Source organism: Panthera tigris, chromosome E1 (assembly GCF_018350195.1).
Source record: "Panthera tigris isolate Pti1 chromosome E1, P.tigris_Pti1_mat1.1, whole genome shotgun sequence".
Taxonomy (NCBI): Eukaryota; Metazoa; Chordata; class Mammalia; order Carnivora; family Felidae; genus Panthera; species Panthera tigris.
In genome coordinates, this window is record NC_056673.1 from 13,839,856 (window position 1) to 13,866,604 (window position 26,749).

A 26,749-nucleotide genomic window follows, 5' to 3' on the forward strand; every position below is an offset into this window, starting at 1 on the left:
GTATTTCTTTTTAGAACTACCTTCATTTCATGCAAGGGATACCGATTTTCTAATTAGAGTAGTGGCACATTTCCTTTAAACAAGAAAGACAGTTAAGGTGAAAAAAAAAAACTTTTTAAAGAAAATGTTAAGTAGGGGCGCCTGGGTGGCTCAGTCGGTTAAGCGGCCGACTTCAGCTCAGGTCGCGATCTCGCGGTCCGTGAGTTCGAGCCCCGCGTCGGGCTCTGTGCTGACAGCTCAGAGCCTGGAACCTGTTTCGGGTTCTGTGTCTCCCTCTCTCTGACCCTCCCCTGTTCATGCTCTGTCTCTCTCTGTCTCAAAAATAAATAAACGTTAAAAAAAATTTAAAAAAAAAATAAAGAAAATGTTAAGTAGTTAATAGTATAGGCGTGAAAAAAGGATAATCGAGGCATACGGTAGACAATACATATCTTGAATGTCATTTATGAATGTCTGAAGCTGGGGAAATACCGCTCTCTAGCAGGGGTCAGCAAACTATGGCCTCTGGGCCATGTCCAGCTTGCTCCCTGTTTTTATAAATAAAGGTTTACTGGAACACAGCCAGGACAATTCATTTAGTTTTGTCGATGGTTGCTTTTGCACTACAAAGGCAGGACTGGGTAGTTGCAACAGAGACAGTATGGCTCATGAAGTCTAAAACATTAACTATCCGGCCCTTTACAGAAAGTGTGCTGACCCCTGATCTATATAGCATGCCGCCAAGGCATCAAACTCTGACTCAGCATGCTGTTTACTCCGCATCCTGAGGCCAGAATGTGGGAGAAGAGCCGCTTCCAGGCAATAGACATCTCGTACTGGAAAACAATCCAGCTTATGTACTTGGGGGATGCACCTCTCTGTAGGATTCACAGGTAGCCTGGTATTAGCATTGTCTTCATTTTTACCCTGGCTGTGAGTTTGACCATGCACTCAGGAAGGGGGTCTTAGTCATCACCATATCCCCCAATGCACTTAGCACAGTGCCAGACAGACGGGAGAATCAGATGGGACTTACTTATATCCTAAGAACAGCACAGAGCTATCGTGCAACAAATGTTTGTACTAACTGCCCTGCAAATATAGGTTTGCAAAACAACTTTTTAAAAAGTCTTAAAAAAAAAAAAAGACTTTTATCTCCCCACATGCCTCCACCTTGGCTCAGCAGCATCAGGTAAATAAACAATATACAGACTCCTTCTCAGAGGTGGATGGTTAATGTTCAGTAATTATAATTTTGCTGGAACACTGGATTGTAATCACCCGATGAGATCTGCTATGGTAAATTTCACAAGTGAAGAACTTTAATTAGGGGGGGGGTGTATTAGCAGAGCTGTACAAAATAAATGTGCAATATGGAAAAATAATTAGAGCAGCTACCTGAATAATCTCCTTCCAATTATAAGATTCATCCGTGTTGGCCTTTCGGCTCCTAAACTCTTTACTTAATTAGAATGTTTTTAAGCAAACACATGTCTCTCGTGGTCTAATATCCTCACACAAGGAAGTCAGCTATCATCTAGGCAAGAAAGACATCATCACACACACACACACACACACAAAACAAAAAAACCCCACAGATAATACTGAAAGATACTATCAATGTACCATAAGAGCATCAAAACTTTTGTCCATTATTTCACACAGCAAAAAAGTTATGAGTATTTCTATAAAATCACCATGCTAGGCCCTTAGATGATACCAAGATGAACCTTGGAACCTGTGGAACCTTCTTTCATACAACCTAGGTGAGGAAACACGGGTGTGTTCAAAGACCACTGCTCAGGATGTTAATAAACGTTCACGGTAGACAAGATGGGAAGTTTGTGGTCTTGTGGTCAGATAAGTATGGGAAACCCTGAGTTCAACAAATTTATAAAAGCTCTTTACCTTGGGGGTTCTTAGAGCCTGTAAAATGTTCCCACACAACCGCCCCACCCCCACGAGTCATTTGTTCACAGAGTACCTCACCAGGCTAGTGTCTCACGGAACATACTTTGAGAATCGCTCTGATCAACTAACCCCAAGGCAGGATATAAGTGCTACAAGAGACCGAGGGGCATGAGCAGTGGTGTACTGATATATTTTTCAATCACCACTTTTCCAGCGAGGGAAAACGGAAGCCCTGCTTTGCCGATTTCCACCGCGTAAATACTTCCACTGCGGTTGATCTCCAGCAACCAGCCTGACATGGCTGAACTCAGAGCGGGAAGACAGGCACGCCATGCCCCAGCAATCTAAGGAAGTTCCGGGAGAAAAAGCTAACTCCCAGCTGGGAGAAGGACAAGCAAGGAGAAAGCAGCTTGTGTTGATCCGTCCCCCCGACCCAGTCTGATTTTTCTTGTGACAACACAGCCCCCACTTGAGGGGAGCCGCCAGGAAGAAGTCAAATTTACTGTATGGAAAACTATATTACCGTTTAAAGGATCTGCAGGCCTCCTTGTGAGAAGGATCGCCTTGGCGATTCTGTCACCTCCAGCCTAATTCCTATGTGAAAGGTGGCTGCTGTATCCGGCACGTGTAAGACCCTGCCACAGGGCTCCTGTGCTTGGGGGAGGCAAAGCGTCCCCAGGGAGAATCGACGCCATATGGCGACCAGTACAGATGTGTGGTGCTTACCTGCCTGGCTTTTTGATAAATGACCCCAAATTTGAATGTGTTGTTGACATCGTGCTCATCATAGGACACAATCATTTGGGAGGCCTGGAAAAATGTGGGGAGAAAAAAATCAGATTGTTTATTAACTCGGAGGCAAACAGACGGGGAAGCACCCATTTTGGTGGATAATACGCCCCCCAGTGTGAGACATCCGTGAATATGGAGGGAGACAAAGGGTGAAACCAGAAGTTACAGCTAGTTCCCAGACCCAGGCTTCCCCCAGCTCGGCCAAACTTCTGGATCACCATTCCATTCCCATCCAGATCTGCAGGCCAAGGTCTGGGCACACAGGGAACCCAGCAGGACTCAAGGAACAGGACTTACTCCAGTGCCTTAGCTGTGGTGTAAAAAGTGAAGCCAGGACCCCAAAAGTGGTCAGTGAGGAAGACGCTGGCTCTAATTACACCTCTGATCAGCAGTATGATTTTGAGCAAGGCACTGCTTATGCCTAGACTTCAATCCCTCTTACCCATCAAATGAAAGGCCTCTAAGGAGGAACATACAGCCCTATTACAATATGTAAAGAGGGGGGGAAATTTTTTAAAAAAGAACCCCGAGCATTGGTTCTATTTAATTTTCTGTTTTGCTTCAGAGTTGGTATCCAGGGCTCAGAAGCATGAAACTCTAGATCTTGAACCCACTGCTTTTACCTGTATAGCCCTGAGCGTGCCACTTTACTTCCCTGGGCCTCAGTTTCCTCATCCATTAAATGGAGATGTGTGGTTGTTAAGATTCAATCAGACCAAGCACATAAAGTGCTGAGCACAGAGCAGCTATCATCATCGCCATCAACGTAACCCTCCAGAAAGATTAGAGCTGAACCAGCTTGTTAGGAAAGGGGAGATCTGGGTGTTACTGGGATAGTTACTGGGATAGTCCCTGCAGTAAAAAGGAGGGAACTGACCGTATGTTATACAACAGGAAGAACAAGGCGTGACTGTCGGCTAGCATACGTGAGCCACTGAGGCTCTCAGCTGCCTGAGGAAATGGACACTTCACGGCTCCCCGTGGAACAGCACTGCTGCCCAAGCCCAGAGGGGGACCCCACTCCCGCATGGAATGAGTCAAAGGTGAAGAGCAGCTGTCCTGCCAGGGAAGAGGCATCCAGCCATGGAGACCTTCCAAGGAACATTCTCAACGCTGTGGATTTTAAAACCTTGCACACATCTCGGCCAGATGAACACTGCAGCTGGACCAAGCAGCGCTTCAAATATAGAAAACACGAAAATACAGCGGCTCTTCCGTGATCACCAGAGCTGGAGGCTTTCCAAGTTACAGAGAGACCCGTGCACATGAGCGTCGCTGGGTTCTCTCAGTGGATAGGATTCGATGACAAAAATTGCCAAACTTGTGGTTAAGCTAGGCCTTTAGGATGGGGCTTTAATGTGTGGTTAAACCTCACTAATTCAGCTTTAATTACAAGAGGGAGGGCACTTGGAGCGACAGAGTTCAGTGGAGGGCACTGGTAAGTGCCTGCAGATGCTCAGGCTAACAAGAGGTGTCTGAGAGAAGGGCTCTGGCACATTCTCTGGGCAGGAGAGGACCCTGTCATTAACTCAGCCACTGCACAGGGATAAATGGTGTCAAGCCCAACCGTGAACATTCAAGGCGTTTGTTCCAGGGCGTTCTGGAGGTCTCAGCCAGGACAGGGCCTCTCTTCCCCGCCAAACATCTCACCTCACGGTCCCTAGCTATCAGAAGTGGGACTCGGGGAATGGACTGAACCAGCCTCAGCAAGCCTCAGCTGCCCCGGTGTGAGCGCTCACTGCACAGCTCTGTTTCCACTCCCGGGCCCTGCAGGCTCGTGAGGAGGCGCTCAGTACACTGGCTCTCTTCCTGTGGCCAATTTAAAGCAATTCACTGTGCGCGAGTGATTTAAGTCCTGTCATGCCATAATTGTTCTTGAGTGGATTTGTTGGTTTGTTAAGTTATTATTACTCCTCTGCCCACTCCCACCCCCACATCATAACTGGGGTCAAGATCGGGCCAATCCTAAGGAAACTGATAACAGAGAACCAGCCAGTCTATTAACTAGGGCCGGGCAGGGGCTTGTAAGGCCTCAGAGCTGCAGTAACACTGGCAATGGGGAGCCATGATCTGGCCTTTTATTTCTCAGTGGGGTTCTGCCATCTGCCACCCTCAACCTCCATGATGGCAGACCAGACCTGTGCTAGCCCTCTAGCTATAGGTAGAATCACTCCCCACCTCAGTACTGGTCCCAAGGAAATAGGACCAGAGTAATGTGGAGAGGTCTACCACTCCACAATAGATGGGGACCAATTCAGGTGGGTCTTTACCGGGGCATGCCTGAGGACTGGTTCCCAGTGGACCAGTTTGCAAAGGAGTGAGCAGGGAGAGAGGGAGACATGGAGGTTTACTGGAAAACCCCCAACAAAACCCCACCAACATGCAGAGAACATCCCACAGAGCCACAGGTGTGAAAGTCTGTCCCAAGCTCTAGAGCCCTGGGTAGGGGGAGGAGGTGAAGATCCTCACCTTGGGGTACAGGACAGCGTTGAATTTCAGCCCCACTGCGTCATCACAGAAAGCCTAAGCAGGAAGAGAGAGACACACAGTTCAGGGGCCGCTTCCACTGAAAACGTGTGGACTCCTCCGCCCACCAAGAGGAAGGGCACAAGAGGGCAGGACCTGCAGGGTCAGAAGGCCTGGAGTTGAGTCCTGGTTCTGCTCCCTAACGTGTGGCCAGGAAACTTGACTAGCCTTCCTGAGGTTTCCCGGTGAAGTGAGGCCACAGAAGGCATTCGGCACAATTCTGCCTGGCATTCCCACTCTCATCGGGTGGGTCCAACCCAACCCAACCCAACCCAACTGACCATTCTTCTCACTCCACTTCGCTGACTCAGTTCTCAAGCTCCCAGTATTCCAGAATAGTGACATGGGCCCCGCCACCAGCTGATTAACAGCTCCTTCCTTGAGGGGGTCCTCTATCTGGACCAATAGCCTGGCTATCCTCCAGCCCATCTCTCCTCTTCTGGGAAGGCTACCTGGCCACCCCACCCCTTCCTCCTCTCAAGTCCTACAGCACTCTCCATAGCCAGTCCTGTCTTCCCATTTCTCTGGTCCCCTGAACTGGCTGTGAACTTGGGGGCAGAGACCATGAGCAGCATCAGCTGTGAGGATGAGATGGGGAGGTTGCAGGGAAGATGAGGGCATCTGCCAACAGCCTTCCCCATGCCATCCATGCAGTCAAGGGCCAAAGAGTGTAATGGCCTTCCCCTCTCTAAGGGCAGTGCCCTCTCAAGACAAGCCTGCACCCCCACCCCAGCCCTGGGCTAAAAGAGGAAGCCACCTTCTCACAGGGGTTGGTTTTTACCTTTGCAATCTGAGGGACGCTGGGCAACTTGCTCAGGCCAGCCAAGGGGATCCGCTCATGCACAGTCTTCACTTTGGACCTGCACATGTGAATGAGGGTGAGAAAAATGTGTCCACAAAAAAGGGAGTCCATTAGGAAAGGGGCTTGAGACGGTGCCTGAGATCACACCAGGCCACAAGGTACACTCGCTCGGTGTCTCCCTACAGTCAGACCTGCTGCATTTCACCCAACCCACGAGTTGGGTGCTACACTCAAATGGTGGGAAAATGGAATCATTATCCTGGAGGAGGAGGACACTTAAAGAACCTGCCTGAGATACGGGAAATGCAAACAGTCGCCTTCAAATTCACCATGATTTTTGGGGTTGTTGTGGGGCTTGTGTTCTCCCAAAGAACTGGGCACAGCTTCTGGATACACGTGTGCTCTCACATGTGATAAAGCCTCTTATGAAAAGAAAATCTAAGATTTGAAAATCTGGATTTACTCAAAATATAAATGGGATGAAAGTTGCTTTATAAAGGGATTTACCGTAAGACTCTAAATTTAGCCTGTTCCCTGATTCATTTAGCACATTAAGAAAGTGTTGAATTTTACTGAATGCTTTTCTGCATCTGCTGAGACAGTCATATGGTTTTTAATCTGTTAACCCAGTAGATTATATTTCTGTTGAGCCATCTTTTCCTTCCATGGGTAAAACTCACTTGCTTATGATGCATTGTTTTTTTCATATCCTGCTGACTTTAATTTGCTAATATTTTATTGAGAGTTTCACATCAATAGCAGCACTGGTTTTTGGTTTTTTTGTTTTTTTTACTTCCCTTCTCAGGTTTTGATATCAAGGGGTTATCCCAGCCTCATAAATTGCTGAGGAGTTTCTGATCCTTTGAAATAGTTTGTATACCATAGGGATTTTCTGTTCCTTAAAGTTTTGCTAAAACTCATCTGTGAAATCTCTGGGCTTGCTGGGTTTTGGTAGGAGGATATTTTGGCTACCAATTCAGTTATTTAACAGTGAATATTTAGGTTTTCCACTCCTGATTGAGTCGATTTTGACAATTTGTGTTTTTCTATATAATTACCCATCCAATGTGGGGTACTGGGTGACTCAGTTGGTTAACCATCCAACTTCGGCTCAGGTCATGATCTTGTGGTTCGTGAGTTCAAGCCCCACATTAGGCTCTCTGCTGTCAGTGCAGAACCTGCTTCGGATCCTCAGCCCCTCTCCCTCGCTCTCCCTCTCTCTCTCTCTGTGCCCCTCCCCTTGCCCATGCTCTCTCCAAAATAAACACTTAAAAAATAAATTATCCATCCAATGCATTGATATACAGGGGGTTTTGGCATTCTCTTAGAACTTTATCTGTACTTAAAACTGCATCCCTTCCTTCACTGCCGTAACATTGTTTGTATCTTTTCACCCTTAATCAGTCCTTGATGGGGTATGCCGATTTTATTAATCTTTTCAAAGAGACAACTTTGGGTTTTGTCTCTATTCCTTTTTATTGTTGCTTTCTACTTCGCTGAACTTGTTCTTGTCTTTTTTATTTTCTGCCTCCTATTTTCTTGGGTTTTTTTTCCCTACTATTCTTTTTCTAACTTCCTGATTTGCATGCCTACAGTTAATCTTTCTTCTGTCTTCACAAATGCAGTTAAAACTATACATCTTTCTCTAAGTACCACTTGAACTGCATCCCGCACATTGATAGGTAGTATTTTCATTGTCATTCAGTTCTAAATATTTTGTCAGTTCTGTTGTGATTTCCTCTTTAGCCCATGAGTTATTTAAAGGATTTTCTTCTTTTTTTTTAACTTTCTAAATGTATGATATTTTCCTTCAGTATTTTAATTGTTGATTTCCAACTTAATTTTCTTATATTCATGGAACATAATCTGTATGTTATTTTAAATTCGTTAACTTGATACACAGACATTTTTCAGGTTCTACGTTGGGCTTAAAAACAGTGTTGTTTTTGCTGTTGTGGTTGAATTAGGGAATGTATGTTACAAAATCAGATTTGTTAATTGCATTGTTCAAATCTTCTATATCCTTACAATTGTTGTCTGCTTGGTCCATGGAAGTGTGGAAGATGTTACTGAAATTTCCCACTAGAGCTGAGCATTTGTTGATTCTTTATATTCCCATCAGTTTTTGCCTTTCTAAATTCAAGACTATATTGCTAAGTACAACTTCATGACTGTTAGATCTTCTGGGTGGACTGTTCTCTTTATCATCATGGGAGCTGAGCCCTCCGTGGGTCCAGGAAAGGGCATATTTCTCTGCCCAGGTAATGAACAGATTCAGAAACAAAAAAATTAAGGGTAAGGCAGCTGGAAGTCAAAATAACTCCTTTGTTACTGATAAAGTCCACCCAGCTTGGTGTAAAGATAAAATGATCTCCTAAATGACCCCCAGGATTATCCACCAGGTCACCGGCAGTGCTGGGCAAGAGGCAAGCCTCCTCTGTAGGGGACTGCCCAGGTGGGCCTTTCAGCACAGAGGGGCAGAGGGAGCACGCTGAGGGCAACTTGCTCTGAGCAGGAGAAAAAGGAAAAACCAGGGCTACATATTTCAAGTTCTTGTTCCCAAACTCATCTATCAGAGAAGGCAGAGAGCCAGGGACGTTACACAGAAATGTTCCCTCCACACAGCAGGAAACATCAGGACAAGTTACAAAGGAGTACACTCTCTTTATCCCTACCAATGCTTTTTTTCTAAAACCCTATTTTGTCTGATTTTAATGTTGCTACATCACTTTTCTTGGTTAGTATTTTTCCAGCATATCTTTTTCCATTTCTTTATTTTAAATCTTTCAATATTGCTTTTCTTTAGGTATGTCTCTTATAAGAAAAATATAGCTTGGGGCACCTGGGTGGCTCAGTTGGTTAAGCGCCCAACTCTTGGTATTGGCTCAGGTCATGAACTCACAGTTTGTGAGGGCGACCCCATGTCCAGCTCTGTGATGACAGCACAGAGCCTGCTTCGGACTCTCTCTCTCTCTCCCTCTCACTTTACCCCTTCCCCAATTGCACATACTCTCTCCCTCTCCCTCAAAAATAGATAAATAAACTTTTTAAAAAAAGGGGGGGTGCACTTGGATGACTCAGCTGGTTGGCAACGAACTCTTGATTTTGGCTTAGGTCATGATCTCACCATCGTGAGACTGAGCCCCATGTCAGGCTCCATACTTGGCACGGAGCCTGCTTAAGATTCTCTCTCTCTCCCTCCCTCTGCCTTCCCCCACTCTCTCTCCCTCTAAAAATAATAATAATAAAATATTTTTAGAGGAAAATATACCCACTACCCTACAATCCAGTAATCAATTGCATTACTGGGTATTTACCCAAAAAATACAAAAACGCTAATTCAAAGGGATGCACCCTTATTTTACTGCAGCATTATTTACAACAGCCAAATTATGGAAGCAGCCCAAGTGTCCATCCATAGGTGAATGGATAAGGAAGATGTGCTGCGCGCGCGCGCACACACACACACACACACACACACACACACACAGAGGAATATTATTCAACTATAAAAAAAAATGGATTCTTGCCATTTGCAGTTAACATGGATGGAGCTGGAGAGTATAATGCTAAGTGAAATAAGTCAGAGGAAGACAAATACCATAGGATTTCACTCACATGTGGAATTTAAGAAATAAAACAATTGAGCAAAGAGGAAAAGAGAGCGAGAGAGAAACCAAGAAAGAGACTCTTAACTATAGACAACAAACTGATGATTACCAGAGGGAAGGTGGGTACAGGGATGAGTGAAATAGGTGATGGGGATTAAAAGTACATTTATCATGATGAGTACCGAGTAATGTATAGCATTGTTGAATCACTGCATCATACACCTGAAACTAATAGAACACTGTATGTTAACAGTATTGGAATTGAAATTAAAAACTGAATTTCAAAAAAGATGGCACAGAGGAAAAAAAGAAATATAGCTGTATTTTTCATCCAATCTGATAGTCTAGTACATTCATATGCTAATTTAGTCTATTTATATTTATTGTGATCACTAGTGTACTTGGAATGATTTCTATTATTTTGTGTTTTCTATTACTCTGTGCTTTCTTTCCTTTTTAAAATTCCTCCTTTCCTGCCTTGAGTTTAATTTAAAAATTTTTAATTCTCTTTTTATCCCTCTGCTAATTTGAGCTATAGATTGTATTTCTATAACTTCCAATACAGACATGTATACATTTTCCCAACAAACTCTGCACTTCCTCACTATCTCTCTCCTGAGGAGGGAAAAGGAAACGGCAACTATTGAACTCTTCCCTCCCCATTGTCTTTCCTACTTTTGTTTATTAATTTAGTTCAAGCCTCTTTTTTCCCCATCGGTAATTAAATGTATCAACACAGTTTACCTATTTCTTGCCACTTTTTAGTTGCATCTTTTCTTTCAGTTTCTCTTTTCTTCTGGCTGAAGGACATCCTTTAGTCATTCTTCCGGGGGAATCTGAAAACAGTTTTATTTTGTCTTTGCAGATAGCTTTTCTCGATATAGAACTTTAGATTAAAGGACTCTTTCTTTCTTTCTTTCCTTTCTTTCTTTCCTCCAACGTTTTAAAGATACTGTCCTAGAGTCCCATAGCTGATAGGAAGTCTGTTCACAACCTGGTTGTCACTACTTCATAGATGAGTGTCTTTATCCTTAGGCAGCTTAAAATTTTTCTCTTTCTCTCTGATGTTCCAATGTTCCACTTCAATGTGTCCAGTAGTACTGTTTTGTTTTAAAATCATACTCAGCACCACAGTGTGTGCTTTCTTCAATTCTGAAATATTCTCAGCCATTAGTTCTTTGGATATCTCTTCTCCACTGGCTTCTCTATTCCTTCCTCTGAAACTCTAAGACAAATGCTGGGACCTATCAGTCTATTATCCACATAGCTTCCTTCTTTTTTATATATTCTATCCTAGAGCTGTGCTGCGCTCTGGACGAATTCTTCAAGACTATCTTCCAATTCATGGATTCACTCTTTGATTCTGAATACATTATATTAGACCAGATTTTATCCCATGTGTTGAGTTTTTTGTTTTGGGGGTTTACTTTTTGTTTGCTTCTCAGGGTTCATTTTGAGAGGAGGGGGGAGGGAACATGAGAGCGAGCAGGGGAGGGGCAGAGAGAGGGAGAGAGAGAATCCCAAGCTGTTAGCACAGAACCTGACACAGGGCTCAATCTCACAAACTGCGAGATCATGACCTGAGCCAAAACCAAGAATCAGGTGCTGGGGCGCCTGGGTGGCTCAGTCGGTTGAGCGTCCGACTTCAGCTCAGGTCATGATCTCACGGTCTGTGAGTTCAAGCCCCGCATCAGACTCTGTGCTGACAGCTCAGAGCCTGGAACCTGCTTCGGATTCTGTGTCCCCCTCTCTCTCTGCCCCTCCCCCACTCATGCTCTGTCTCTGTCTCCGAAATAAACATTAAAAAAAAAAAAAAAAAGGAGTCAGATGCTTAACCAACTTAGCCACCCAGGCTCTCCTGTATTGAGTTTTTTTATTTCAACTATTTTTTTTCCCAATAATTCCAATTGTTTTCTTTTTGTACCCATGTGTATCCACTCATGGACTATATCATAATTTATTATCCTGTTTATAGATGCTATTCATTCTTTACCTTTTTCAGATATAAGTCATTTTGAAAGTGTACCATTACTTGCATTTCATCAGCAGTAAATCCAGCTTTCATTTGTTGATGTTTTCAGCTGTCTTTCTTAATGTCAATTTCTCTGGGTGTTTTGGAACTTTCCACCCGTTTTCCTCTATCCTCAGTGCAAGTCACCCTGGTTCAGCTCCATCAGGTTGTTGGTTTGCACAGTACTGGAGGCAGCATTCACATTCTGCAACCAGGTGGCCTGTATAGTCACATGATAATCACCTGACTCATCACAGCACCCTCTTGATTCATCTTCCTGCTTCTAGCCTTGCCTTCCCTCCAAGACATTCCCCTTAATCTAGCCAGTGACCACTCTACAATGCACATCATATCATGATACTCTCCTTTCAGGAGCTCTCCTTTGGCTCACAGAATAAAATCTAAGTTCCTAGACATAGTCCATACGTGATTTAGCTTTTTCTTACCTCTCTAGCATGAGCCCTCAACCTTACACACCCTCACACACATATACACATTCAGACACACACTCCACGTTCAAGCTCTTATAAACTTTTTTCAGTTCTGCCATACCATCTATCTTTGGATCTAAAACAATCCAGGTCCATAAGAAGATGAGTGAGAATAAAAACAAGAATAAGAATACCTAGCATGTAGTGAATGTTTTCTGTAGCCAGGTAATAAGAGATGAGCTTATTCCTTACATTAGCCCTACCCCTGGAGAATGTCCGGCACATATTAAGCCTTGATTAAACAAGGCTTTATTTTTTATGAATAGGCAATAGCCCTTTTTGTCATACTGACTGCTTTTTTGCCTCAAATTCTACTTTTTCATATTAATATTGCAACTCTACCCTTTTGTATTTGTTATAAATTTTTCTCAACACTTTTCTTTTTAAATATACTGAATTACTTTCTTTAATAAAATAAAGATACATAGATTGATCCATTAGTGGGGGGGGGGCGGTGGAGGCATGACTCACACTGAGAATCTTTGCTGTTTAATAGTGAAATTTAACTCATTTATATTTATTATATATTACATGTATTCAGACTTCTATTATATTTATTCATGTTCCTTTATGTTCTATCTTTTGCTAGATGTTAATGTTTTATCTTCCTTTATTTTGGAATGTTTTCATTCTAATAGTGATTTTATATCCATGGAATATTGCATATTCATCAAAATATGTCCAGCTATTAGTTTCCTTTCATTGACTTCATCTGATATTGGGTGAGCCATTTCAATCTGCAGATTTAAATCTTCAATTAGCTTAAGAACATCAATTATCCACAAACTTAATTCCTGCTCACTATTCCCCACATTTATTATAATTTGCTCATCATTTTAGAGTTTCTGTGTTTTCCTCTGAATTATGTGAAAGCTTGCTCTCATTGTTAGTAACTGGGTTTTCCACAAAGTAGATTCTTCTCTTTACTGCTTCTAATATCATTTAAAATTCTTTTTAATTTTTGTTAAGTTTATTTATTTTGAGAGAGAGAAAGAGAGACAGAGCAAGTAGGGTAGGGAGGAGAGAGAGAGAGAAAGAGAGACAGAATCCCAAGCAGGCTCTGCACTGTCAGCGCAGAGCCCAATGCGGGGCTTGAACTTATGAACCATGAGATCATGACCTGAGCTGAAGTCAGACGCTCAACCAGCTGAGCCACCCAGGTGCCCCTCATTTAAAATTCTTTTTGGCAGGGGTGCCTAGGTGGCTCAGTCGGTTAAGCGTCCCACTTCGGCTCAGGTCATGATTTCACGGTTTGTGAGTTCAAGCCCCACGTCAGGCTCTGTGCTGACAGCTCAGAGCCTGGAGCCTGCTTTGGATTCTGTGTCTCCTTCTCTCTCTGCCCCTCCCCCACTTATGCTCTATCTCTCTCTATCAAAAATAAACAAATGTAGAAAATAAATTTAAAAAATTTTTGGCCATTTTTAGTTTTCTTATGTTCTTTCTTTAATTTACCAGCAACTTTTTCATCTCATTCTGTCACCTTACTTTATCTTTTGTATTTTTTTCATATGGTTTATTTTTTCTGGAAGTTTGCTGAAAATACAAAGTTAATAGATATCTACATCCGGTTGGCTTTCTGTAGTAAATAATCGTTTCTAAAATTTAGTTAGTCCCTACCTTCTAAATGCTAGGGTATGCCTTTTTAGATGCAGAATCTTTCCTTTCACCAACCTGTGAGGCATTTTTTTCCTCCCCTACTTCTTCTTTACATCCAAACTTAAAAAAGAAGAAATCGACTCAGACTTGTTATTCATTTCCAATTGTGGATAGATTCTTCTTGGCTACCTTCATAGCACATACAGAAGCTGTCAGAATACACTTCTCAGATTTTAGGCTGGAGAGCTAGTTGTTTTAAGACATCAATTAAATAATCCAGAATCCTACAAAGAATGAGGAAGAAGCTGGGACAGGAGTCACTGCCAGCAGGGGAATGTCACCTCTGCATAATTTCTTCTTTGTGTCTGGTAAAGCTTCTAAAGCTGTAGGGCCAATTTTCTTATGTCTGGTTTTCAATTTGGCCTGGCCATCACTCCAAGTGAGACTAATGATTGTCCAACTTCCTAGCTGGTGTATGGCTTCTCCCTGCCACCCCAGGGTTTTCTATTTGGGAAAGCCACATTTGAGATTGCTCATGGGCTCCCCAGGGGATTGATTTCAAATGCTGCTGACCTACAACAACAGAAGTGGTTCCATGTGGAAAGACCCCTGACTGTTCCAAGGCTCCTGCTCACTTCTAAAGAGTATAGGACTCGGGATGCCTGGGTAGCTCAGGTGGTTAAGCGCCCGATTCTTGATTTCACCTCAGGTCATGATCACAGTTTGTGGGATTGAGCCCTGAGTCAGGCCCTGCACTGACAGCACAGAGCCTACTTGGGATTCTCTCTCTCTCTCCCTCTGCCCTCCCTCTGTTCATACTCTCTCTCTTGCTCTCAAAATCAATAAGTAAACACTTAAAGAGTACAGGACTCCCCCAGAATTCCTAATTTCATATATCCCCATGCTACATTGCTCTGTAAGGAAGGTGAGCTGGGGCTCAACTCTCAATACCATCCACATTATAGTCCTAACTGCCCCATAGATTATTTTAAAAATAGTCAATGTAAAAAAAAATACTCAATGTGTGTGGTGTGTTCCTGACATCTTTCCCATGTTTTCAGTTCTGAAGCAACATTTCAAATAAGACACAGTATTGGAGTATTGGAAAAAGGGTGTTAGATCCTTGTGTTCAATTGTCATCTTACTCAGAAATCCTACCCAGTTTAGGTCTGATTTCTATTTTTTTTTATTAATTTTTTTAACATGTATTTATTATTGACAGACAGAGCATGAGCGGGGGGGGGGGGGGGGGGCGCAGAGAGAGGAGGAGACACAGAATCCGAAGCAGGCTCCAGGCTCCAGGCTCCAAGCTGTCAGCACAGAGCCCGATGCGGGGCTCAAACTCACAAACCACGAGATCACGACCTGAGCCGAAGTCGGACACTTAAGCAACTGAGCCAGGCAGCCACCCCAAGGTCTGATTTTTATTAAGAAAGAAAATAATTTTCTTTATAGAGAGTCACCTAGTTCAAAATCCTATTTGGAGTTGGGGATCCACATATTACTCCCTCAAAAAATTTGCTCTAGCAATTTAGTTAACTTCTCCCTGCCTTGCAAATATGATGTCTAGCCAAGTGAACCTCCGTAAAGAAAACTGCTTCCTTCCTTAATCAAAAACCAAGACTGGATGGGTGCTGACAACTCCCTTGTACCACCCCCCCACACACCCCTCTCCCACAGCACGACTGTGTGCCCCTGCTCCCTCCCATATTTATCTCAAAATTTGGGCAGAAAAAAAAATGTCACTGCTTCTTTCAAATACAGTCAAGGACCTCCAATTAGATTCAACGAATATGGACTGGGAGCTTGACAGGTTCACAGCACTCTGCTAAGCACTAACAGTTGGCCTTCCAGGCTTCTCCACCAGCCCACCAGGGGCAGAGATAAATAAGATACAGACTCTCTGTGCTCCCACAGCATCCTGTGCATAATACCTGTGACACATAGTAAAATCCTCTGCTTTTTTCTACTAGACCATAAGCCCTCAGAAAACAGACCACAACTCAGCCATCATTGCATCCCGGCACCTATCACACTCCCCGGTACAGAGGGGGGTTTACAAAACATGTTAGTTGAACAAAACAGAAACCAGTCCCAGATCCTGCCCCTGAGGAGAGAGGTACCATGGCTTAGCAGTAAATCAGTGCTCCCACTGTGACCACTTTCCATCTCAGGGAACCCTGCACACACACACAGATGCTTTGGGATCTATCTTCCTGACTGGATGCACGCCACAAGCAGTGCTCTGGCAAACCCTCTCCCAGGGCGATTTGGAGCTGTATCTCAGCAGAAAGAGCTATCTCTATTTTCCCTCCCAAAATTCTTCAGAGCCACGGTCCCAGCCAGACAGAAAGGCAGGCGGGGGTATGGTCTAGGTGACCTTGAGACTAGGATACCACTCTGACTCCCACAGTTGGCCGGCTGGCATAAACACCTGGTCTCCTTGCTTAGCAACTCAACAGAGCCCCAGAATTCCAGCCAGTCTGTTCCCCACCCCCCCAACACACACACACCCAGACCAGACTGGTCAGACTGGTATTTCTGGGTCCCTGCCACTAGAGGCGTGGCTTCCAACGGTGCAGCAGCCCCACCTGAGAATGATCCGAAGGTACTCAATGCCCTCTGCCTCCTCATACTTGACGGACAGGAGCAAGTTCCCCAAGCTGCTGCCAGTACAGTAAAAGTTGAGGTGATCCTAGAAAGAGAAATCAGGTATTAACAGAGTAGGAGACCTTCCAGACGGCTCCCCCAAATCACCTTTTTTGCCCACAGCAATGAGGAAGAAAGGCAAGGATGTTGTGGCTGCTGTTGATGAGGAGGAGGAGGGGGAGGAGGAGGAGGGGGAGGGGGAGGAGGAGGAGGAGGAGGAGGAGAAAGAGAAAGATCACAGGAGGGGATTCCAACTGTGCAGTCATCGGGATGTGCCAGGCACTAGACTAAGTACTTAACACCCACTGACTCCTTAAATCCTGACCACAACCTTATGGGAAGATGACATCATCATGCCCATTTCATAGATATGTAAACCGGTGTCCAGAGAGGCTAAGTAACTGCCCAGGGTCACACAACTAGTAAGGGACAGATCCAGTGTTCAAGCCCACCTTGAACGCTGGAGCTCAAGTTCCCCTCCACAGGACCCCACACCCACTTTCTTGATCCCAGGAGGCAGCTCTTGCTGATTCCGACTATTTGTGGGAATAAAACTAGGAGGAACTCTGGCTCCTCCGTCCATGGGAAGCTGGGAGCTGCTCTGGACAGTGGGCCTCTCTCAGGCTCGGGGAGCCCACCCTAGATCTGCCATATCAGGGTGGGGCCCTGGAATCTGCATTTGAACAAGTTGCATGGGGGTTCGGATGCAGCTCCCTCCTCCCTGTGAAACTCTGCAAAACTGCCTTAGACTGGAAACTTCCGGAATCTGCCCTTGGGACTTCCGAACCAAGCAAGTCTGAAGAGCAGAATATATTTAAAGAAATGTAACTTTGTCACTTTTAAACAATCAGAGGCTCACAGCACATCACCCTGGGGACCTGCTGGAGTGAGGACAGGAGAGATTTGTACTATGTACACAGAAACAAAGACTTCCAAGGTGTGAGAACATATTTTCTCCTTCACCCCCAAACGCTCCCCATCCAGTCACCTCCATGAACATTTGGTGGGGGTGGTGCCCCCAAGGACCCATCACACTGAGCCTTCCTGACTTCTGCACACCCCCTGTACCCTCGCCCAGGAGGAGAGCCAGTCGGACCTCCCCAGCCAGGACAGCAGGACAGTGGCAGGCCCTAGGAAGGGGGCAGGCCCAGGAAGGAGAAGAGACAGGGAGAAAGGGGCGCTGGACGAGGCTGGTCAGGGTGCATTTCCCTGCCTGCACCAGCAGCTATTTCCACCCAGGGGCCCTCAGCCTCACCTTCCCTAGGAAGTGCCTGCGGTAGGCCCTGGCTTCGCCCTTGCACTCGAGCTTATAGCCAAATGTGCTGGGGCTGAGACTGTCCTCTTCCTCCTCCTCACAGATGCTGCTGCCAAGGGAGGTCGGTGTCCCCACGTTCTCCGGGTCTTCGATCCAATAGCCCCCAAACTGGGGCAGGACAATCAGGGGGTACGGGCCTCCCTTCTCCACAACCTGGAAGCAGAGAGAAAGTCTTGCACTGTGGCCCGCCCTGGCTCTAGAGGGGGAGTGAAGGAGTGGGGTGCCAGTGGTGGCACCCCCCCACCTCTGAACTGTTCCACGGCGGAGACCCCCGTATTTGAGGCCTGTGTTTACAGTAACACAAACCCCAAATTTAAGCCCAACAACCTGTCAGCTTCGCCGACCCTGGAGCACCAAAGTTGCAAGGCTGTGATCAGCACCCCAGTCTCAACGTGGCAAAACGGAGGTCACAAAGGTGAAGTTCCAGGCCTGAGGTTCTCTCCCACGTGGGACGGAGCAGGGGCCATCAGCCCGCCCCCCCCCCCACCAGTCCCATCCCAGAGCTGAGACCCAGCGCAGGCTGCAGTGTGGCCAGGGGGCTCCTACCTCATCAATGCTGGGATACGGGATATAGTCATCCTGCAAGACAAACCAGACAAGGCGACCGTTAGCCCCAGCAGTGCCCGTGAAGCATGATGGCTGTTTCCATTCCCCTCTCCCGGGTCAGGGGTGGGGGTTGCCTGGCAGGCTACACGAGAGCTTTAAGAGCATCAAAGGGAACACCAGATGCAGAACGGCAGAGAGGGAGCTCTGGGAATCCGGCTTCCCTTGAGTGCTTCCCCAAAGTGACAGAACCTGAACACAAACCTGGCTAGCTGAAGGTGCACTGCACAAAGGCTCTGAACTTCGCGCCTTTCACCCCTTAGGAATGAGGGCAAAAAACAGGAGGATGGCTCCTGATTTCACCCAGCCCCGCCTTCGGGCAAGGGAGCTGACTTCCAAGTGACGAGCTTCCCTGGGCCTTGGGAAAGGAAACTGCAGCGGAGGAGCAGAGCCTGGAGCCCAGAGCCTGATACCCCTAAACGCCGTGTGCGGTTCTTTTGCAGGAGCAGGTACAGAAGATCAAGGCTGAGCCACAAGCCGCAGGTCTCGCTGAAGGCCTCCACCCCCACCCCCTAAAGCTGCCCTATAGGCATCAGGCTAAGGCCCCCTTACTATCCACCGCGCCCAGTCAACACAGGCGCAGCCACTTAAGTAGCTCTTGGTGGAAGTCAGGTGGAAGACGGCAGACCCCAGCACGCCGGCTGTCCCCTCGTCGGGCCCACAGGGCTGCCGCCTCATCCACACAGCCCACCTTGTTCTTCTGGGGTCCCGGCTTCTGCTCTTCAAGCTTGATCCCCTATGGCAACACGGAAAAGAGGACTCATGAAAAAGCAAAGGTCACATAAAAGGGGCCAAACGGAGGGTTCGCTTGAGATTCGCAAGCCCCTGCCTTGATGGGGTTGGTAATAATAGCTACAGCTGATTGTGCCCGGTCCTTACACATCACACACCTTGTCACACTCAGTCCCCACAGCAGCTCCAAGTAAGGCAGTAGGGCAGGCAACTAAGAGCACAGGCTCAAGCTAGATCACCAGGGTTCAAATCCCAACACTGCCACTTAGGACCTTGGGCAAGTCACAAAACCTCTGTGGCACAGCGCTCCCTTCTGTAGACCCCAAACGGTAATAGCAGCTACCAGTGTGGTAAAGGTTAAACGTTGATGACGTTGGTTAAGCCCTTGAAAGAGTGACTGGTTTGGCTACAGATAATTATTACCATCATTCCCAGGGAGCAATATCATGCCGGCACTGACATCTCTCTGCCAGGCTCTCAGAACCAGTAGGTACGGGGCAAGGATGGGAACCCACGTCCGAATGGTGTCAAAGCCAGCACTCTGGACCTGGTGCCCCCACAGCTGCCCTCCCTCCTTGGGGGGCAGACCCACAGGTGACAGGCAGGGGGCCTGACGCTCATTCATTTCTGGGAAGCAGTGCCTTGTCCTGTGGTCCTATGGTCAAGATCTGACTTCACTGGGTTTTTTCAAGACAGGAGCACATAGTTAAATTAGACTGTTTGAATAAATTGAGTAAGGGAATGAGAAGGTGGGATAACTAGGACAAACAGGTCCCCTCTGGAGAGAAGACCATCCTAATCATAACATAATGCATGGGGATTTTAAGCTTCCTCAGCGCCCTCCCACGGTTGTCTCCTTTGAAGCCCTCAGCATCTTTATGCCAAAGGGAAACTGAGGCACAGTGGGGCGGCTGCTTCTGCTGTTGCACAGCTACTGAGTGGCAGGGCCTGGATTTGAAGCCAGGCTGTCTGTCTAAGCGCACAATCATATCCCATAGGCCTTGGAGCCCAGGGCTCCCGCTCACTGGCTGGATTTAGACTTCGGCTTCTCCGGACTTCTCTGGGCTGAGTCACCCTGCAGCATTGCTCAGGAGGGTGTGGGAGGACCCCTCCCACCGGACAGGTGCTCCTCTCCCCACACAGGGAGAAAACCACCTGGGTGGCCCTGCAGACCCTGTCCAGGGAGGTAAACTGGGCAGATGGGGAGGGGGGTGATGTCAGAAGTTTGTTTTGTTTGTCCTGCATTAGTCACCCCTACCTGGGAACAGCCCCTGGGCAGGAAAGCAAACCTCCTCCCCACTCCTCTCCTCCCCGATGACACAGAGCCATAACCCAGCTCTGGGCCCTCTCCTCCACTTTCCATGGATCTGCCTTTGCAATCAGTATTATCATTAACCCCCCTTTTTCCTCACCATGAAGAAATCAAGGATCAGACAGGTAGAGTGACTTGACCAAGGACACTCAGCTACACAGTGCCAGGGTTAAAACTTGAACCCAGGACAAAATGGACCTCAGTCTCGGTTGCTTCATAGGGATTGTGCCCTTCTTCCAATTCCTCCACTGTCGGGGGATGGCGGGGGGTGGAGGGGAGGTCAGGAGTCCCAGATCTGAGTTCCAGCTCTCCATGACTCGCAGAGTGCCCTGGGCACTGACTTCTCTGAAAGTCAGTCTCCACAACCACAGCGTGAGAAGAGGTGGCCCACGCCCAAGGACAGGATCTGGCCACACCATGCCACCTGCTTCGCTCCCACCATTTCCCCATATATGAGTTTTGTACATACAGAAGAGCTGGAAAGTGTGGGCCCCTTGGAGGCCGGGGCCCAGTGGGCAGGGACCTAAACCCCAGGCAGTTGGATTTCAGCTCCTGGCCGTCTCAACGGAGATGGAACAGGCAAGCCCTCGGGTGTCTGCTGCCACAAACGTACAGAGCATAAAAACCAAACCCCTGCCCTCAGGAGGGTCCCAATCTAGTTGAGAAGTCAAGCCCAGCAGCCTGGACACAGAGAAGGCAGACCAGCAGGAGGCCAGTTAAGTAGGGCTGAATTATGTACTGGGAGAGCCCTTTGCAGGGGAGGCGGGGGTCTCCAGCTGGGGGTGAGGGATGGATGGGTGGATTGTGGGACCAAACAAAGAGAAGGCAGGGGGAGCTGCAAATCCCCTGCCAGCTTCCCAGAGTGTCAGGATCTCATGGGCTCCGGTGAAAATCCCAGCTTTACTCCAGGCAGCAGAGCACGTAGCTGCGCACGGTCTCCCACCCCTCGCTGCCAAGGCACACGCCACCCCTGTTTCCACAACCCGACTGTAAGTCCCTAAATGTATGTAAAATCGGTCTGCAGTCCACACACTGCTGGAGGATCTTAGTAACTTCTGGGTGATAATGACACAACCACTACAATACTTCTCCCTCAAACGGTCCCTCCCCTTCCCCATCATTAGGGAGACCTGGCTTTCCTGTGAGCACCTCAGTGTCTCCACCTGCATCGCAGGACCGCAGTGGCACCCTAACTGCCTCTCCTCCAGAGCTTCCACGCCATTACCATGGAATCTTCTTTCCCTGGACCTGTAGCATCTACTCAGGGTAGAAAGCATCATAACATAATGGCTAAGCCTTCTGACTCTGAAGCTACTTACTACCCACAACCCTTGAGTGCTTTAAGTAAGATCTCTGTGCCTCAGTTTTCCCACCTGTGAAAAGAGGATAATGATAATAATACAGCTGCTTCCTGCAGACTTTTCAGGAAGAAATGAGCTAAGACTTGTTACTGTCTGAGCCGAGAAAAGTGCTTAAAACACATGTGCTACTGGGGTGCTTGGGTGGCTCAGTTGGTTAAGCATCTGACTGCGGCTCAGGTCATGATCTCATGGCTCGTTTGTGAGTTCTAAGCCCCACATCGGACGCTTTGCTGTCAGCACAGAGCCCTCTTTGGATTCTCTGTCGCCCTCCCTGCCCCTCCCCCACTAGTGCTGGCTCTCAAAAATAAACTTTTTTTTAATTTTAGGGGCCCCGGAGTGACTCAGTCGGTTAAGCGACCGACTTAGGCTCAGGTCATGATCTTGTGGTTCGTGGGTTCGAGCCTCACATTGGGCTCTGTGCTGACAGCTCAGAGCCTGGATCCTGTTTCTGATTCTGTGTCTCCCTCTCTCTCTGCCCCTTCCCTGTTCATGCTCTGTTCATGCTCTCTCTGTCTCTCAAAAATAAACATTAAAAAAATTTTTTTTTAATTTTTAAATACATGTGCTATTGTCAGCGTCTCCTTCCCACCCATATCAGTTAAGCCTTCTGGACGTCCCCCCAAATTCCCCAGGGCACCAGTTCTTACCTGTGAGCCCTCGTCCCTTGGTGAGGAGTAATTATAAAGTGCCCCCCCAAATCCATTTTGAACACTGATTTTTATGCAATGCTTATCAAGTATTTACATACATTAGTTCATTTCATCCCAACAATCGTGTGAGTGGGTATTTCTGTTATTATTTATAAGGGCTGTGGCATGATTTATAACAACAAATACTTTGGTCTTCACCCATTCCTGGCACAGAACTCCTACAGCCTGTTGAATCTCGTAAGTGACGAGAGCAATGGGAGCATTCAGAAGCATCTTTTGTTACAATATTTGGTCTTTTGTCCTTGGTTCCTGAAACAGCTCCAGAGCCATAAAGGTGAAAGCAAGAAGGTTATTTATAAGTTTGTTAATGAGGTGACTTTTGGGACACCCCTAAGGATGGAGCTGGTTGCCAGGGGAACCAACCACCATTAGAGGCTCCAAACCTTCAGTCCCACCTCCCCAACCTCGTGGGAGGGGAGAGGGGCTGGAGGCTGAATCAATCTCCAGTGGCCAATGGTTTAATCGATCATGCCTAAGTAATAAAGTCTCTATAAAAAACCCAAATGATGGGTTCAGGGAGCTTCCGGGTTGGTGAGTACATGGCCGCGCTGGGAGAGAGATACATCCAGAGGACACAGAAGCTCTTCCCGGCCTTCCCGCATACCTTGCCCTCCACAACTCTTCCATCGGGCTGTTCCTGAGTTATATCCCTTTATAATCAATTGATAATCTAGTAAGTAAACTGTTCTGAGTTCTCTGAGCCACTCTAGCAAATGAATAGAACCCGAGCAGGGAATCATGGGACCCTCAAATTCATAGCCTGTTGGTCAGAAGCAGAGGTGACCACAGACTCGTGGCCGGCATCTGAAGCGGGCAGGGGGCAGGCTTGCGGGGCAGAGCCCATACCCTGTGGGATCTGACGCTCTCTCTGGTAGACAGTGTCAGAATGGAGCTGAACTGCAGGACACCAAGCTGGTGTCACAGAATTGTTCGGTGGGGGGAAAACAACCACACATTTGGTGTCAGAGGGAGGTGAAAACAGTGCTGTGAACAGATAGAAAACAGGAGCCAGAAGGCTCAGAAAAAGGAAGGAACTTGTGCTAGCAAGTGTTGGGTGCAGGGTTCAACCTCGGGTGGGTCTCTCACCCGAAGCTCTGCCTCCCAGACTCAAGATGCGCCCCTAGGAAAGGGCTTTCTTTTTCCGACTTTCTTCCCAACCCATCCCAGGAACAACGGACCCTTTCAAGCCCTCTCCACATCTGTGAGGTTGTGTATTGCATCTGTTCTACCGGAGGAGATTTTCTGGTTTTTTCCTTCAGGCAGGAGCTTCCCAGAATCCTCCTGCTGCTCAGCATGAAAATGGCCTTAGGTAGTTCAGGCTACGAGTTCTCTCTTCTCTTCCCTTCCCTCCAAGGCTCCCAGGTTCTGCCTGGTGTCGTATCCCCCAAGGTCACTACAGCACGCCCGCCACCCATGGCTCAGCTACCCCACTTTGGCGAGGCTCACCTGCATTTTCTCCAGCATCTCAAAGAACTCCGCAGACTGAAAGACACAAAGAAGATACATCAGTCAGGAGGTCTGCTGAGAAAGCCTCCTTACCAACTGTCTGCAAACTTAGCCCAGGGCTTCCCGGGGGATGAGAGTCATTTGGATCAAGAGAGAAGGTAATTTGATTTTGCCTTTGCAGGGCTGGAGGGCCAGAATGCCCCATACAACAAAAGAAAAAACGAAACATGCACAGGCTGGCGAATGGCCCTGGGGAGAGCAGCCGCTCAGTCTCTGTCAAGAGAGAGGAGTCTATACGGCCCCTGGGAAAAGCCAAGTTCCCTAAAGCACCTGTCAGCCCCAGGATGAAGCCTCCAGAAGGAGTCATGTTTGGAATATTTTCAACCCAACAGTGAGGCCAAGGAGTCCAACACAAGTAGCTTTCCAACTTTAGTAGCAACACAGCCCTCCAGGGACCCTGGCCAGGACAGCCATGGGGGCTTGAGTTCCAAATGTGCCTGCCCCTGTCCCCTGCCTCCAGAGCACCTCTTTGGGACCCTGGAGCTTGTGAGCAAAGCCTGAAAACGACCCAACTGCAGCCTCCAGGGACCTGGAGAGATTTTTTTTTAAATCTCGAACTATGTAAATCCAAATCTTTAACCCACTTTGGTGCCAGCCTTTGTAAATTCCAGGTAAAGGCAAAAAGGAGAAACAGGAAGTGGAAAAGGGGGGCGGAGGGGGGGGGGTTGAGTGGCTAAAAGCTCTGCCCTAACAAAATGCACACAGAGAGCTCTCAGCAGCTTCCCCTCCATAGAAACAGCTACACTGTCTGGTCACAACATCACTGCCCACATCGGGGCACTGGCAAGCCGTGAGTTAACGAGCACCCAGAACATAGTCCTCAGATGAACGGGAAAGAAAAGAAAAGACAACAAAAGAAAACAAAACAAAAGAAAACAAAACAAAAGAAAACAAAAGCAGTGATAATGAAAAACGAGGATATCTTGTCACTCCTTTACGCAGAGGTAGGGCATCCCTCCCTTCCTCCACAGGCACCAATGGGCCAGAATCACCAGGAGCCCCCCCGCCCTCAGAATTCCCAGAGAGAACCACCGCGGGAAGAACGCTTGAGGAGTCACCTGGCTTCAAATGACCTGTCCCAGATCAAAGCTGGCCTATCAGAGGCAAGAGTCTCTGACCCACCAGCAGTTTGGGCTTAAGGGTCTGGAAACCCCACCTGTGAATATACAGAGTGGATGACAAGTTTCACCACATCAGCACCCCTGACCAGAAGGAGCTGTCAAACACACAACTCCCAAACCTATCCTCCCCACTGATTCTGTGCATCCTTCTTAGCTCCAACCTCCAGGAGACCAAGATTCCTGGACAGAAAGAATTTATACAAATCAGTAAGGGGAGAAAGATGAGTAGGAAGAGGACGAAAGGGGAGAAACCATCAACATTTGCACGCACAGACTTCTGACCCAGCAATTCCTCTTCTAAGAATCTGGGCTGTGAACACACTTCCATGGGAACAAGAGGATGAATGTTCACCGCACCACTGTTTGGGTTACGATGAGCTACGTTCAAATACCACAAATAGGTGTCAATATGTTAAATAACTTGGATGAAATGGACAATTCCAAGCAATACACAAACTACTGAAACTGACTCAAAGAAACGGCAAATCTAAATATATATATATATATATATATATATATATATATATATTTCATAAAAAAAGAAATTGAATTAGTAATCAAAAAGCTACACAAAGAAAGCCCAGGTCCAGATGGCTTCAGCTGTAAATCCTGCCATTAGAGAAGAAGTAATACTAATTCCTCAGAAACTCTTAAAATAGGAGAGGGAACACTTCCCAACTTATTCTAGAAGACTAGTATTACCCCGACACCAAAACCAAAGTCATCACAAGAAAACTACAGACCAATATAGTTCATGGATATAGACACAAAAATTCTCAAAAATACTAGCAAACTGAATCCGGCACCTTCTAAAAAGAATTATACATCATGACTGGGTGGGACTTATTACAGTCATGCAAAGTTGGTTTAACATCCAAAAATCAATGAATATAAAAACCAGAGGAATAAAAACAAAAACCGTATTATCAACTCAAAGACTAAAGAAAGCATTTGACAAAATTCAAAACCCTTTCTTGAGTAAAATTAAACACACACATACATACACACACACACACACACACACACACACACCAAACTAGATAGAAGGGAAATTCCTCAACATGATAAAGGGCGTTTACAAAAAAAAAAAAAAAAAATCACAGGTAATAATATTCTTAATAATGGGAAACTAGATACTTTGTCCATAAAAGAAGGTATAAGACCAGAATATCCACTGTCATCATTTCTGTTTATCATTGTGTTAGATGTTCTAGCCCGAACAGTTGAGCAAAAGAAAAAAAAAAAAACACAAAAAAACTATATAAAAGGCATCCGAACTGGAAGGGAAGAACTGAAACTCTCTATTCACATAATCTTATATAGAGAAATAAGGAATTCACTAAGCAAAACTTACTAAAAATAATATAATAAATGAGTTCAGGACGCAAGACACAAGATCAACCTACCAAAAAAAAATTGCTTTGCTATATACTATCAATGGACAATGAAAATAAAATTAAGAATTCCATTTTAATAGCATCAAAGAGAATAAAATACTTACATGTAGATTTAACAAAATAAATGAAAAACATATACTCTGAAAAGCACAAGACATTGATGACAGAAATTAAAGAAGTTAAAAACAAATGGAGATAAATCCCATGATCACAACTAGAAGGGTTGGTATGATTAGGAGATCTACACCCTCCAAACTGATCTGCAGATTCAACGCAATCTCTATCAAAATCCTAGCTGAATCCTTTGTAGAAATTAAAAAGTAA

The 26,749-nt window shown here is 46.3% G+C and overlaps 1 protein-coding gene across 5 annotated transcripts in view; it reads right to left on the reverse strand.

The window, feature by feature from the left end:
• Positions 1 to 26,749, reverse strand: part of RAP1GAP2 (RAP1 GTPase activating protein 2) — a 191,696-nt gene that overhangs the window by 40,256 nt on the left and 124,691 nt on the right. For 4 of the 5 annotated variants that reach the window (XR_006210997.1, XM_042965676.1, XM_042965678.1 and 1 more), the window contains exons 4-11: positions 23,848 to 23,883; positions 18,978 to 19,022; positions 18,230 to 18,262; positions 17,624 to 17,836; positions 16,311 to 16,414; positions 5,990 to 6,068; positions 5,152 to 5,205; positions 2,617 to 2,700 (exon numbers count right to left, since the gene is read on the reverse strand). Coding sequence is in view for 4 of the 5 variants with exons in the window: in XM_042965676.1 (XP_042821610.1) it covers positions 2,617 to 2,700; positions 5,152 to 5,205; positions 5,990 to 6,068; positions 16,311 to 16,414; positions 17,624 to 17,836; positions 18,230 to 18,262; positions 18,978 to 19,022; positions 23,848 to 23,883 (648 nt within the window). In the remaining variant the exon portion in view is untranslated. The remainder of the gene's footprint in view (positions 1 to 2,616; positions 2,701 to 5,151; positions 5,206 to 5,989; positions 6,069 to 16,310; positions 16,415 to 17,623; positions 17,837 to 18,229; positions 18,263 to 18,977; positions 19,023 to 23,847; positions 23,884 to 26,749) is intronic. The other variant, XM_042965677.1, reaches the window with a different exon arrangement.